General features: G+C 42.9%; 1 protein-coding gene across 7 annotated transcripts in view; it reads left to right on the top strand.

The window, feature by feature from the left end:
* Positions 1–14,308, top strand: part of KALRN (kalirin RhoGEF kinase) — a 1,402,249-nt gene that overhangs the window by 1,206,236 nt on the left and 181,705 nt on the right. For all 7 annotated transcript variants that reach the window (XM_063934074.1, XM_063934073.1, XM_063934072.1 and 4 more), the window contains one exon: positions 5,078–5,324. In XM_063934074.1, coding sequence (XP_063790144.1) covers positions 5,078–5,324 — 247 coding nt within the window. The remainder of the gene's footprint in view (positions 1–5,077; positions 5,325–14,308) is intronic.

Here is a 14,308-nt window from a genome sequence, read left to right on the forward strand (position 1 = left end):
TTTCAGTGGGATCTGCTGGAAAAATGGTCCAGATCGCATCTTCAGATGCATCAGCGGATAACCCTGTCTCCAAGGACAAGGGTGTTTCTTCTGCGGTGGCTGCAGAGTGCTCATCTACTAAAGGGCCGCAGATTCGGCATTCAGGACTGGGTCCTGGTGACCACGGATGCCAGCCTGAGAGGCTGGGGAGCAGTCACACAGGGAAAAAATTTCCAGGGAGTGTGATCAAGTCTGGAGACTTCTCTCCACATAAATATACTGGAGCTAAGGGCAATTTACAATGTTCTAAGCTTAGCAAGACCTCTGCTTCAAGGTCAGCCGGTATTGATCCAGTGGGACAACATCACGGCAGTCGCCCACGTAAACAGACAGGGCGGCACAAGAAGCAGGAGGGCAATGGCAGAAACTGCAAGGATTCTTCGCTGGGCGAAAAATCATGTGATAGCACTGTCAGCAGTGTTCATTCCGGGAGTGGACAACTGGGAAGCAGACTTCCTCAGCAGGCACGACCTCCACCCGGGAGAGTGGGGACTTCATCGGGAAGTATTCCACATGATTGTGAACCGTTGGGAAAGACCAAAGGTGGACATGATGGCGTCCCGCCTGAACAAAAAACTGGACAGGTATTGCGCCAGGTCAAGAGACCCTCAAGCAATATCTGTGGACGTTCTGGTAACACCGTGGGTGTACCAGTCGGTGTATGTGTTCCCTCCTCTGCTTCTCATAACCAAGGTACTGAGAATTATAAGACGTAGAGGAGTAAGAACTATACTCGTGGCTCCGGATTGGCCAAGAAGGACGTGGCACCCGGAACTTCAAGAAATGCTCACAGAGGACTCATGGCCTCTGCCGCTAAGAAGGGACTTGCTTCAGCAAGTACCAGGTCTGTTACAAGACTTACCGCGGCTGCGTTTGACGGCATGGCGGTGGAACGCCAGATCCTAAGGGAAAAAGGCATTCCGGAAGAGGTCATTCCTACCCTGGTCAAAGCCAGGAAGGAGGTGACCGCAAAACATTATCACCACATGTGGCGAAAATATGTTGCGTGGTGTGAGGCCAGGAAGGCCCCACGAAGAAATTTCAACTCGGTCGATTCCTGCATTTCCTGCAAACAGGAGTGTCTATGGGCCTCAAATTGGGGTCCATTAAGGTTCAAATTTCGGCCCTGTCAATTTTCTTCCAGAAAGAATTGGCTTCAGTTCCTGAAGTCCAGAAGTTTGTCAAGGGAGTATTGCATATACAACCCCCTTTTTGTGCCTCCAGTGGCACTGTGGGATCTCAACGTAGTTCTGGGATTCCTCAAATCACATTTTAAACCGCTCAAATCTGTGGATTTGAAATATCTCACATGAAAAGTGACCATGCTGTTGGCCCTGGCCTCGGCCAGGCGAGTGTCAGAATGGCGGCTTTGTCTCACAAAAGCCATATCTGATTGTCCATTCGGACAGGGCAGAGCTGCGGACTCGTCCCCAGTTTCTTCCTAAGGTGGTGTCAGCGTTTCACCACAAGGAAGGTGGGCTCATCCTGGGCGGCTGCCCGAGGGGTCTCGGCATTACAACTCTGCCGAGCAGCTACGTGGTCGGGGGAGAACACGTTTGTAAAATTCTACAAATTTGATACCCTGGCTAAAGAGGACCTGGAGTTCTCTCATTCGGTGCTGCAGAGTCATCCGCACTCTCCCGCCCGTTTGGGAGCTTTGGTATAATCCCCATGGTCCTGACGGAGTCCCCAGCATCCACTAGGACGTCAGAGAAAATAAGATTTTACTTACCGATAAATCTATTTCTCGTAGTCCGTAGTGGATGCTGGGCGCCCATCCCAAGTGCGGATTGTCTGCAATACTTGTACATAGTTATTGTTACAAAAATCGGGTTATTATTGTTGTGAGCCATCTTTTTCAAAGGCTCCGCTGTTATCATGCTGTTAACTGGGTTCAGATCACAGGTTGTACAGTGTGATTGGTGTGGCTGGTATGAGTCTTACCCGGGATTCAAAATCCTTCCTTATTGTGTACGCTTGTCCGGGCACAGTATCCTAACTGAGGCTTGGAGGAGGGTCATAGGGGGAGGAGCCAGTGCACACCACCTGATCCTAAAGCTTTTACTTTTGTGCCCTGTCTCCTGCGGAGCCGCTATTCCCCATGGTCCTGACGGAGTCCCCAGCATCCACTACGGACTACGAGAAATAGATTTATCGGTAAGTAAAATCTTATTTTTATCTTCGTTTAAAATGTTTCAGTTTTTTTGTCTGGTGTCTTTTCTTTTTTTTCAGTCTTAGGACTGTTTATTTGTGTGTGCCGGTGGTGTGTTTATGATGAGTTTAGCGTCAGTGTAGGTTTTATTTTCCTCTGATTTTCTTGTCTTTATTTGTGTCATTTTTTGTGATCAAAGAGGAGAGGAGTAGGAGAGAAGTATAGGGAGGAGACGTGGGTCCAGGGATAAATTAAAAAGGAGGGGAAGATATTTTCATTCTTAATGAAAATATCCTCGCAATTTGCTCAGTGAAACCTGCAGGGACAGCTGTAGCGATAAACTTCTCTCCCTGCGAGTTATATCCCCAGCATTTTGGAAGAGTTTTTCATGTTTGTGAAAGACTCCTCCGGGGAACCTGACACTTGGCAGGCGCGGGACAGAGGCTGCAGCAGAGGGATTGGAAGATTACTCTCCTGCTACCATGCATACATAGGTTTATACCATTGGAAGGCGGTGTTTTCTAACATTGCAAACTCTAAAAGCTTTGCCATGAAACAATGTTAATAACCGCAGCAGTGCCACAATTATTATACATACTGTAGGCCCCGAAGAGGAAATACTGAGAGAAGTAGCAGGGCAGTCTTAGCAGCATTGTAGGTCCTGGGCAGAGCAATGCACAGGGCCCCTACCCACCCATTCACCGGAACAAATAAAAAATGAAATAATAATTTACCCTTCCTGCGGTCCCATGCCTTATTTCCACATGCTGCCATACAGAAAATGTCTGTTGGCACTCTGCATGGTGAATAGCTCCAACAATCCAACAAATCAGCCATTCACTGTCTGGTTGCAGGCTGGGACGCAGGAAGAGAATGCTGCCAGGTCACTCTGATTGTGTGTAATTCACAATCAAGAGCGGCCAGGCAGCATTCTCTGCCTCCCAGGAACCTTTTGGAGGCACCAGCCCGCCCCTACTGGAGGGCCCCTAGAATCATTGGGCCCTAGGCAGCTGCCTAGTGTGCCTATACCATAGGTCTGCAAACTAGGTCCTCATTACCCCACACAGTGCATGTTTTGCAGGTAACCTAGCAGGAGCACAGGTGTATTTATTACTCACAGACACATTTTAAAAGGTCCACAGGTGGAATTAATTATTTTACTTCTGATTCTGTGAGGAGACCTGTAAAACATGCACTGTGTGGGGTAATGAGGACCGAGTTTGCAGACCTATGGCCTATACAGTACGATAAGATGACCCTGCCTAGTAGCCTTGTAGATTGTACTGTGAGTAGAGAAGGGACATTTACAGTTTCATCTGCTTATAACTCACTTTCCCAGCATCAGTTTATTTAACAATTTTTTTACATATTTACATTTACATTACATTTACATTTTTTTACATTTTTTTTTACATATTTATGCCAACATTAGTTCCTGATACAATCATTTTGATATATCTCTGAGTTTACTTGCTAGTAAAACTGTTTTGCATCATAATACATCTTCTAAAGTCACATTGAGGAAACGCTGACCCCTTGTGGCTGATTTTTTTATTTCAGGATAATATTTAATCCTTAAATCATAATATACTGGTACTAAATCTATTAACATTTGTTTTTAATGTAATAATCAACAGTGCCATACAATGTGGATTTACCTATTAAATGTAACGTTTTAACAAAATATTGAGCAAGCATAAAGTAGAATACAAATATTTTAGGTTAGGACAATCAATATACATATTTAAAGTCTAGATTCATTTCATGCCTGTACAGTTGTATTCTCATTACACTTTTTTTTTTTCTAGAAATAAGCATTTCCCTTTATAATCTGAATATCTTTGTTAAAATATTAATTAAAAAAAAAAATATATATATATATATATATATATTTTACCACCCTTGGGTGTTCGGTCGCGCTCTGATATACGCACGCCTTGATGTGCATTGTGACGCACAAGGCCGAGTACATTCAATCACCTAAGGTGTGCGTACAGTATATCAAAGTACAGCCGCACACCCAAGAGTAATACTGTATATACTGTATGTTTTATAAAATAGCTCCTGTTGTGATAAAATGGGTGAAACAGATACAGAAAAGGAGGAAAAATTAGTTCAATATAGGCTGTTTGATTTGAATTATTTTTAATAAGTAAACATTTAACTGGATAACAGTGTAAGTGAATAAAATTGTTGAAGTTTTTCTGTCAGAAATGTATATGTCTATCAGTGAGGCAGTGATATGCTGCTGTCAGTGAGGCAGTGATGTGCTGCTGTCAGTGAGGCAGTGATGTGCTGCTGTCAGTGAGTCAGTGATGTGCTGCTGTCAGTGAAGCAGTGATGTGCTGCTGTCAGTGAAGCAGTGATGTGCTGCTGTCAGTGAGGCAGTGATGTGCTGCTGTCAGTGAGGCAGTGATGTGCTGCTGTCAGTGAGGCAGTGATGTGCTGCTGTCAGTGAGGCAGTGATGTGCTGCTCTCAGTGAGGCAGTGATGTGCTGCTGTCAGTGAAGCAGTGATGTGCTGCTGTCAGTGAGGCAGTGATGTGCTGCTTTTCTTGTCGAGTAGTGTCTCTGTGACTGTTGTTGTTGTTGTTTACAGTTGGATTTGTTTACAGCTGGTATTGTGTAAGTTGGGAGTAGTTCAAGTGAGTGCTTACACTGGAAAGTGGTTAGTCATTGGGAATGTAATTTCATGTGATCTAATGTGTCCAATCATGTTAGTGAATTTTCTGTCATTATACAATACCATGCCACTTTATAAATAAATATATACAATGTATTATCTGAAGTCACCAGCACTTGCTGCAATATATCTTTACATTATTTTTAAATGATTGCAGTAAATTAGAGCATGCAGTGCTAATAATGCCTGTCTTTTCTCTTTCAGTTGTCGGGGGGCTGTGAGCTGACAACTGTATTGCAGGATTTCATTGCTATTCACTGTAATGAACTAAGCATCCAAGTGGGTCAGACTGTGGAGATGCTGGAGAGGCCAAGTGACAGACCTGGATGGTGTTTGGTGCGAACAACAGACAGGAGTCCCCCACAGGAAGGTCTGGTGCCCAGCAGCGCACTCTGCATCTCTCACTCACGCAGCAGTGTAGAAATGGAGTGTTTCTTCCCATCAGGAAAGGGTAAGATAGAGATGTTATTCTGGATCAATTACTGAGTAACAGCTTTCACAGTTTCTTGGCAGTTCATATTGGGATCTACTGACTTTGTCACTAGTATTTATTGGAATCGTACTAGTATTTATTGGAATCCTCTGACATACTTACTGGTGCCTAGTATTGCCTGGAATCCTCTGACTTGCACTTCATATTGATACTGATCCACTGACTTCCTTACTGGCACATATTGTTCCATGGTCCTTCTTACTGGTATTAACTATAGTATGGACTAGTATCCCCTGACTACTTTTGTATTGCAATGGAATACACTGACTACTGTACTGTTGCTCAGTATTTATTGGTATCCACTGACTTACTGGCTTATAGTACTGGTTGTACCCACTGACTGCCTTATTATCATATTGTAGTAATTGGAATCCTTACTGCCACATAGTATTTCAGGATTCACTGACCTCTTAACTTGTACATACAGTAGTATTGATTGGGATTCATTAACTTCCTCTGTCATATGTAGTATTGATTGGGATCCTCTGACCTCCTTACTGACACATGGTACATGCTGAATTCCTTAATGCCATATAGCATAGGTTCTCAAACTCGGTCCTCAGGACCCCACACAGTGCATGTTTTGCAGGTCTTCTCACAGAATCACAAGTGAAATAATTAGCTCCACCTGTGGACCTTTTAAAATGTGTCAGTGAGTAATTAATACACCTGTGCACTTGCTGGGTTACCTGCAAAACATGCACCGTGTGGGGGTGTACTGAGGACCGAGTTTGAGAACCCCTGCCATATAGTATTGATGATATATAGTAATGGCACATAGTATTGACCGTATCTACTGACATCCTTACTGGCATTTAGTATTGGTGGGGATCCTTTGACTTCCTTATTGATGTCAGTATGGCTTGGGATTCACTGACTTTATTATTGCCACTTTCTGTTGATTGGGATCCATCTACTTTCTTACTGAAGCATTGTGTTGATTGGGATTCACTGACTTCCTTCCTTGCATGTAGTATGGATTGGGAACCACTGAATTCCTGGATATTTGAGAATAAATACTCACAATGAATATTCAGCATGCTTTGTCCAGTTTGAAAGAAAATTCATATCACCTGCTCTATTTGCTTCTGTATCACAAGAGTGTGCTGACTTCCTGCAGAGAACATATACGCTGATATTTGTGCTGTATTGTCATTGATTGTATTAGATGTAACTCTGTTTATTAAGAAGGAATTTGACATGTGTTCTCCAGCTGGAAATGGTGTCTTGTTTTATGGTATGTTTGGGCACTTCTTTTCTTTTGTTAATTGGGCCCAGATACATATTTGTTGAAATGTCTGTCTACACAAAGAGCAGTGGTTTGGTAATTCTATACTGTTGTAGGGTCGAGTGCTGTCTCTTCGCACTTTACATGCATTGAACAAACTATGGAAAAGTAGTATAAATATACTGTATATGGCGATATGTCAGTGAGGGGACATGGTAAAAACCACCATAAGGAAATGATACAACATTTTTATATTGTTCATAATTTGTCTGCATAATTAGTGTTACTATGTACAAATGAAGGCATAATTTGAAGGATTTTGCTTGTAACCACAAAAACTTCTAATACCCCTTTCACACCGCACAAATAACCCGGTATCGACACGGCATATTGCCGTGTTGACACGGGTCAGTGTGCGATGTGAAAGCACTCTGCCGGAATTAGCGGGTCGTCTGACCCGGTAATTCAACCCGGTATAAAAGAAGGATTATACCCGGGTTGAATACCGGGTCAGGTGCAGTGTGAATGGGAGCCGCATCAATGCGACACGGTTCGCATTCACAGCATAGGGAGAGGCGGCGCAGGAGATGAGCTCATCTCCCAGCGCCGCCTCCACCCCTGCCCCTGCTGCGCAGTATGAGTTTCCGAGTCCCCTAACGGCATAAACGAACACCAATGGGAAGGAATCGCTGCTTGCATTACTTATACACATGAACTTGTGAATCTTCCATGCAGCGACGTGGGCAAGCGGTGAAGGCTCCCGCCTCCCACGCTGAGAGTCCCGGGTTCGATTCCCAAAGTGGCAATCTATTTTTTTTTTTTCCCTGACATTCACTTTATTATTTTTTTTCTTTGTAATCCATTGTAATACATTCAATGGAAGGGGGCACACAGGTTTCACATAAATCAGGGTACATCTGCATGAGCGTCTGATTCCGCTATCTAAAATACACAGCGGTAATGAGTACCCGTAGGCATACCAATAAATATAAATGAGTGTATCCTGATGCAATTAACTGTTTGAGCAACACAGTACTGTAGATCATCGGCAATAGGGAATCTGTGTTTTTACAGTACTTTATGAGAAGAGATCACTGCTACTGTACGATTTACACACCTATCAACGCGACTGCAGTTCTCTATGGGATTTTCATATACAGTATACAGTAGTATTGTGTTGCACATTTATTGTAACCTGACCTCCCTCCCTGTTGTATGAGCTTGTGCCTGCACTACTTATCAGCTCTTCATTTACTTACTGTCTACATTAGTACTGTGTCTATTATATAAAGTGTGTAGGCTGCCAGGGGGGAAGGGGGATGGAGGTAGGGGGAGGCGATGGGAAGGGGGATGGGGGTAGGGGGAGGCGATGGGATGGGGGGAGGCAGTGGAAAATACTGTGTTTTGCATATGAGCGTCCGAGTCCCCTAAGGGCATAAACGAACACCAGTGTAAAGATTTTACATATGAACTTGTGCATCTTCCATGCAGTGACGTGGGCAAGTGGTGAAGGCTCCCGGCTCTCACGCTGAGAGTCCCGGGTTCGATTCCCAAAGTGCCAATCTATATTTTTTTTCCCTGACATTCACTTTATTAATTTTTTTTTTCTTTGTAATCCATTGTAATACATTCAATGGAAGGGGACACACAGGTTTCACATAAATCAGGGTACATCTGCATGAGCGTCTGATTCCCCTATCTAAAATACACAGTGGTAATGAGCACCCGTAGGCACACCAATAAATATAAATGAGTGTATCCTGATGCAATTAACTGTTCGAGCAACACAGTACTGTAGATAATTGGTGATAAAGAATCTGTGTTGTACCTTACTTTATGAGAAGGGATCACGGCTACTGTACCATTTACACACCTATCAACGTGACTGCAGTTCTCTGTGTGATTTTCATATACAGTATACTGTAGTATTGTGTTGCACATTTATTGTAACCTGACCTCCCTCCCTGTCTATTGTATGCGCTTGTGTCTGCACTACTTATCAGCTCTTCATTTACTTACTGTCTACATTAGTACTGTGTTGGCAATATATTGTAACCTGACCTCCCTGTCTGTCAGTCTGTGAAATGAGCAGGGGTAAGGGGGAAACGGGATAGAGGTGGGGGGAGGTGTTGGCTAACTACCATGTCATGCAGAAAGTATTCATTCTATCATCTGCTGAAGCATCCAATATGAGCGTCCAAGTCCCCTACACAAAAACCAATGTGAAGGGATCACTGCTTACAGTACATGTACACATGAGCTTGTGCAGTTGTCAAACAACAAAACAGCAGCTGTTGGATGGGATCCAAAAATTTTGGTTAGAAGTACTCACACCTGAACATTGTAATAATTATATAAATCACCTGTATAAAGTATTACCTGTTATAGTTGAAAGAAATGGTCAAGCAACAAATATGTAGTTCTGTACTGTATTTTCTGTATAAAATTTTAATCTATGCATTATTAAAAATGTTTATAAAATTGCCTTTGTCTGAATATTCCATAAGCTATTATACATTATACTATACAGTAGTCCTGTTATTGATGTGTATGAACAGTTCTTTACAGTTTTATAAGTCCTGAATAATGGAGTACTGTACATTTTTGATCAGTACAGTACATGAAATCTGATTTTGTAATAAATACTTTTTTTACATTTATATTGATGCTTTTCCAATAAAATTCCATTATACAGTACGCTATGGTACATGGGGGTAAATGTACAGTATGATGTTTCGATATGGGGGAGAAGTGTTATTAAACATAGAAACATACTGTACAGTGCTGTACTGTAGAAACATACAGTAGAATTGACGGCAGATAAGAACCACTGTGTCCATCTAGTATGACCCTTTTTTTTATAATATTCTTAGCTCAAACCTTATTTGATCCTAGCCCCCCCCCCCCCCCCCCTTTCCATTCTCTGCTCCAAACTACAGAACAGTACTTCAGTACTGTATTCCGATTTTTAGTCTTTCTGGGTACAGAACTGTACTGCAAGCTCAGTGAGACAGTACAGCATTTTTAAAGTATATTACATTAACTCCTGAGGTTGCCGTGTATAGAAAAGTATTGTATCACACCTTTACAGTAAGACTGTACAGTATCTTGCTAATGACGTATGTAAAGTAGCTTACTGTACTTTACTGTATTTGCTGATCTGTACAGTATACTTTATTTTGGTAAAAAAAACACTAACAACAATAATTCGGCCATCCTATAATTGCCTTATAGGGCCTGATTGTACTCAAATGCAGCTTTCCTTGCGTCTTTGCTGCCGGTGTGTCTGAGGGGCAGATTGGGAAATAAAAGTGGTCCTGTACTATTGTCTAGAAGTGTCTCAAGATGGGCAGCACAAGAGGCACAGTATAACGTACCGTGAAGCCATGAATCAGGACAATGCAGTGTACTGAGTGTGGTGGGTGGGCCTCCTGTCATATATGGGCTGGGGCCACATGGTAAAACCTAAAACAGGCCACACAGACAAATCAGTCTACCAGGATCCTTCCTGGTGAGGCCCATGGCCTATCTCCCCCTGACTGTAACAATGTGTCATGCATGATGTCACAACTCGGCGGACATGTATTGTGATGTCAGTCACTGGAGGACACAGCAGCCAGGTCTGGCAACAGCAGGGACAAAGGAGGATGCTTGTACCAGGCTCCCAAACTCAGAGGGACTATGCACCCTCAGGAATCTTGGACATTAGTTTCTCATACAGCACTGGTAGTGTATACAGTACCTTTGGTGTTTTAGAGTAACATGAATTCTAATAAGCACAATATGGAGAAATGTGATTTGTCTAAGCTGCATACTGTACTGTACAGTATTTTTTTAGGTACTGTACATTACTGTATTAATATTCAAGTCACAATTGTGCTTACATTTTTCAGTATAAGACTGTCTGTTACATGGTTATAAGTGATGTGTGCATTTGTTTTTAATTATTTTATGCAATAAAATAGCATTTGAGAACTTTGCACAATTGTGCTTCCTTTATGCAGTGGAGGGTAATTCCTCTCCACACATATTCTGATGGTTCATATAGTACAGAAGTTGCCTACCCTCACGGATATTGCAGGAGTCTCTAAATTGCAATTCTTATCTCCTAATTGCCTACATCATACAGTACAGTACATTAAATGAAATCTCCCTGAATGTTAACCGCAGCCTGGGTTACAACAAGGAATTTGTAAGGACAGTGATTTGCTCCTGTCAGTACAGGTACAGAATGACTGCTACTGTACAGTATTTGTGCAAAGATGTCCTGACTCTAAGCAACCCCTTCCTAGCCCCCGTACGGTAGAGAACACATCCTGTGTACCAGCAAGCTTCTTACTGTACTGTACAGTATCTCAGTGTCTGCTAATACTCGGAAGTGTGAGGTGCAACTGTTTTATTAGTAATACAGTAGGTACTGTATAAAGAAACATAGATTTTGATGGAAGATACTGTAAGAACCACTTGGACCATCTAGTCTTTAGTTAAACAGACAAAAGACTTTGGACAAGGTTCCTCTAAATTGCATTTGGAATTTAATGCATACAGTAGAGATCTGTCCATACAGTACTGTACAGTATCTACTTTATCCTGCCATGTACAGTATGGCACGGCTTGAAATCTCAGACTATAAGAGGACTTAAAGTACAGTCGCCATGCTTTGTGATTTTTCTTAAGTTGCTTCTTTAATATGGTACTTTATAAATACAATATTCTACTGTATTATGGGAAACAAAACTGTTGGATGTACAGTAGGCTGGTTTACAAATATACTGTACAGTGTCAGTTTCCAAAGAAACACTGTTCAATACTGTACATCAGGGATGGGAAGCCCTCAGTCCTCCAGCTGTTGTTGATCTAAACATCCCAGCATGCCCTGCAACAGTTTTAGCATGGCAAAACTACCAAGACATGCTGGCACTGTATGTGTAGTTCGTTCAACAACAGCTGGAGGACCGAAAGTTCAGTGTACAGAGTGAATAAAAAAATTAAATAAACGGATCAGTAAAGAAAATGCTCCATGTACAGGACTGTACAGTCTTTTCCACAGGAAATGTGTATTAGAGGTACTGTATACACTAAATGTACAGTAAAATTATTTTTGTTATTACAAACATACAAATGCATCCCAGACGGAAATCTGCTGTACACAGCAGACAACTCCTGCAGCATTGCCCTGATTCATGTAAAACCTGTGTGCAAACAGTATCTCTATTGAATGTAAAGTACGGTACAGTGCAGTGCAGTACAGTATATTACAATAGAAGAAAAAAAATAGTGTCAGGGAAAAAAACGCCCCTCATGACAGATACACAAGCTCATGTCTAAATGTACAGTAAGCAGTGATCCCTTGCCATTGGTTTTAGATTATGCCCTAATGGCTAGGGGACTTGGCCGCTCATGTACTGTACTGTACTGTATTCCTGACTTCAATAGACCATACTGTACTGTTGCTTAAACGCCTTGTTTTGCGTCTCTATACACTATATTTATTAATTGATCACTCTATGGGCCCTCATTGCCCCTGTGTATTTTAGCTAAGGGATTGTGACGCTCCTTCAGCATTGCCCTGTAGCCTGCAAAACCTATGCCGTCGCTCGCTCCATATCCGAGCGCTGCCACGAGGCGGGGGAGGCGGGCGGCAGCCATTTTGTCAACTTGCCCTATCGCCCCTGTGTATTTTAGCTAGGGGATTGTGACGCTCCTTTAGCATTGCCCCATAGCCTGCAAAACCTGTGCCGTCACTTGCTCTGTAGCCGAGGGCCTCCACGGGGCAAGGGATAACTGGTGTCAGCCATTTTGACAACTTGCTATGTGTTCGAGTCCGGTGTACCGTAATGTGCATAGAGCTCGCCTAGCCCTATCGCCCCTGTGTATTTTAGCTAGCGGGATTGTGACGCTCCTTCAGCATTGCCCTGTAACTTGCAAAACCTATGCCGTCGCTCGCTCCATAGCTGAGGGCTGCCAAAAGGCAAGGAGTCACGGGTGGTTGCCATTTAAATTGAGTCTGCCCTGCTACAGAATTGTATGTGTACTGTACGGTGCATAGAACCATATCCTCATAGCCATTGTGTATTTTACAGAAGAAATGCTCCTGCAGCTTTGCCCTGCTTTTATGTAAAACTTGTGTGCACACTTCTGTTGAATGTGAAAGTATAGTACAGTACGATAGATACAAAAATAAAAAAATGAATAAAGTGTCTGGAAGAAACTAACATGCATTCGTACTTTAGGAATCGAACCCAGAACTCTAAGCATGGGAAGCGGAACACTTCATCACTCGGACACGTCGCCTCCGGCAGATGAATGAGCCCATGGGTTTTGATTATGCCGTAATGGCTATGGGATTAGGACGCTAACATATAATATCCCTAACATCAATAGACCACAGTGTACTTGTAACACGTCCGTTCGCGTCTGTGTACACTATTGGTTTTATTTGTTGATTTGTCTGCGGGACTTGGCGGCTCACATATTCCTAACGTCAATAGACTATACTGTGGCTTTATCATGTTTGCATCTGTATATACTGTACTACTGTATTTACGTCTGTACACTGTAATATACTGTATGACATACTGTAGCATATTGTAGCGTAATGAGATGCACCAGTAAAGTAGTTCTTACTATGTATTTCGTTAATTTATTTTTAATGGGGACAACAGGTATGCGCAGTGGTGATTTTAAAAAGCGACATCTGGTGGATGATCGCTGGTATTACACTGAAAGGTAACACCACACGCTCTGTGCACCTCCCTACGACTAGGCGCGCCTCCTTGCGCCCAGGCACGCTTTGTATGCCCGATCGCGACCAACACCGAAGCCAGCCAAGATAACAGAGGATCCATCCGTATGTTGAGATGGCACAAATGTAAGAAGTATGTATTTGACTCCTCTTATGTTAAGGTGCATACACACTGGGTTTTTGCCCAGCGTGTATGCATAGCGATGATCGCTGACATTGCTGGGCTGAAAAGCGCTCAGTGCATAAACACTGAGCGATTTCCCCCCCCTGCCCAGCGATGTCAGCAGGGGTGAACGGCTTTCCATAGTAGGATGCTATGGAAAGCCGTTCAGCCTGCCGTTCATTTGCTGGTAATACCAGCAGATGAACGGCAGCCGCCGGCGATGAAGCGGGGGCGCGCTTCAGCGCTCATCGCCGGGGCATACACACTGCGGCATACACACCAAAGAGAGCTGTTTTCAGTTCAAAATCGCCCAGTGTGTGTGCGCCCTAACTCTAAATGTTATACAGAAAGTAATTAATTTATTTATTAGCAGTTTCTTATATAGCGCAGCATATTCCATTGCACTTTACAACTACAATTTACTACACAGTGCCCTCCTCTCCCTCCCCCCCCCAATTCCTCATGTGGTGCATATATTGCTTTATCATTCCGGACAGTTAATTTCACCCATACTTTATTTCACGTACTTTACATTCATAAGGGGTTTGATCTCCTCAGACAGGGATCAAGAGCTTGATTGGTCAGTCATGCAGAAAATAGACCAACAGTCTAGCGAAAGAGACACACAGTGACCCGGTGACTGAGGCCCACACTGGTGTACTGCGAATATACCAGCTAAGAACTTAAGTTCCACCCATCACAAAAAAACTGTGTGTCTTCCTTACAGCAGCATCATCCTCTTGCCATTTATGTAACCTCTTATACCCAGCCAAATACACTAGGATCAATCCATTATATTGTAGCAC

Source organism: Pseudophryne corroboree, chromosome 7 (assembly GCF_028390025.1).
Source record: "Pseudophryne corroboree isolate aPseCor3 chromosome 7, aPseCor3.hap2, whole genome shotgun sequence".
Taxonomy (NCBI): domain Eukaryota; kingdom Metazoa; phylum Chordata; class Amphibia; order Anura; family Myobatrachidae; genus Pseudophryne; species Pseudophryne corroboree.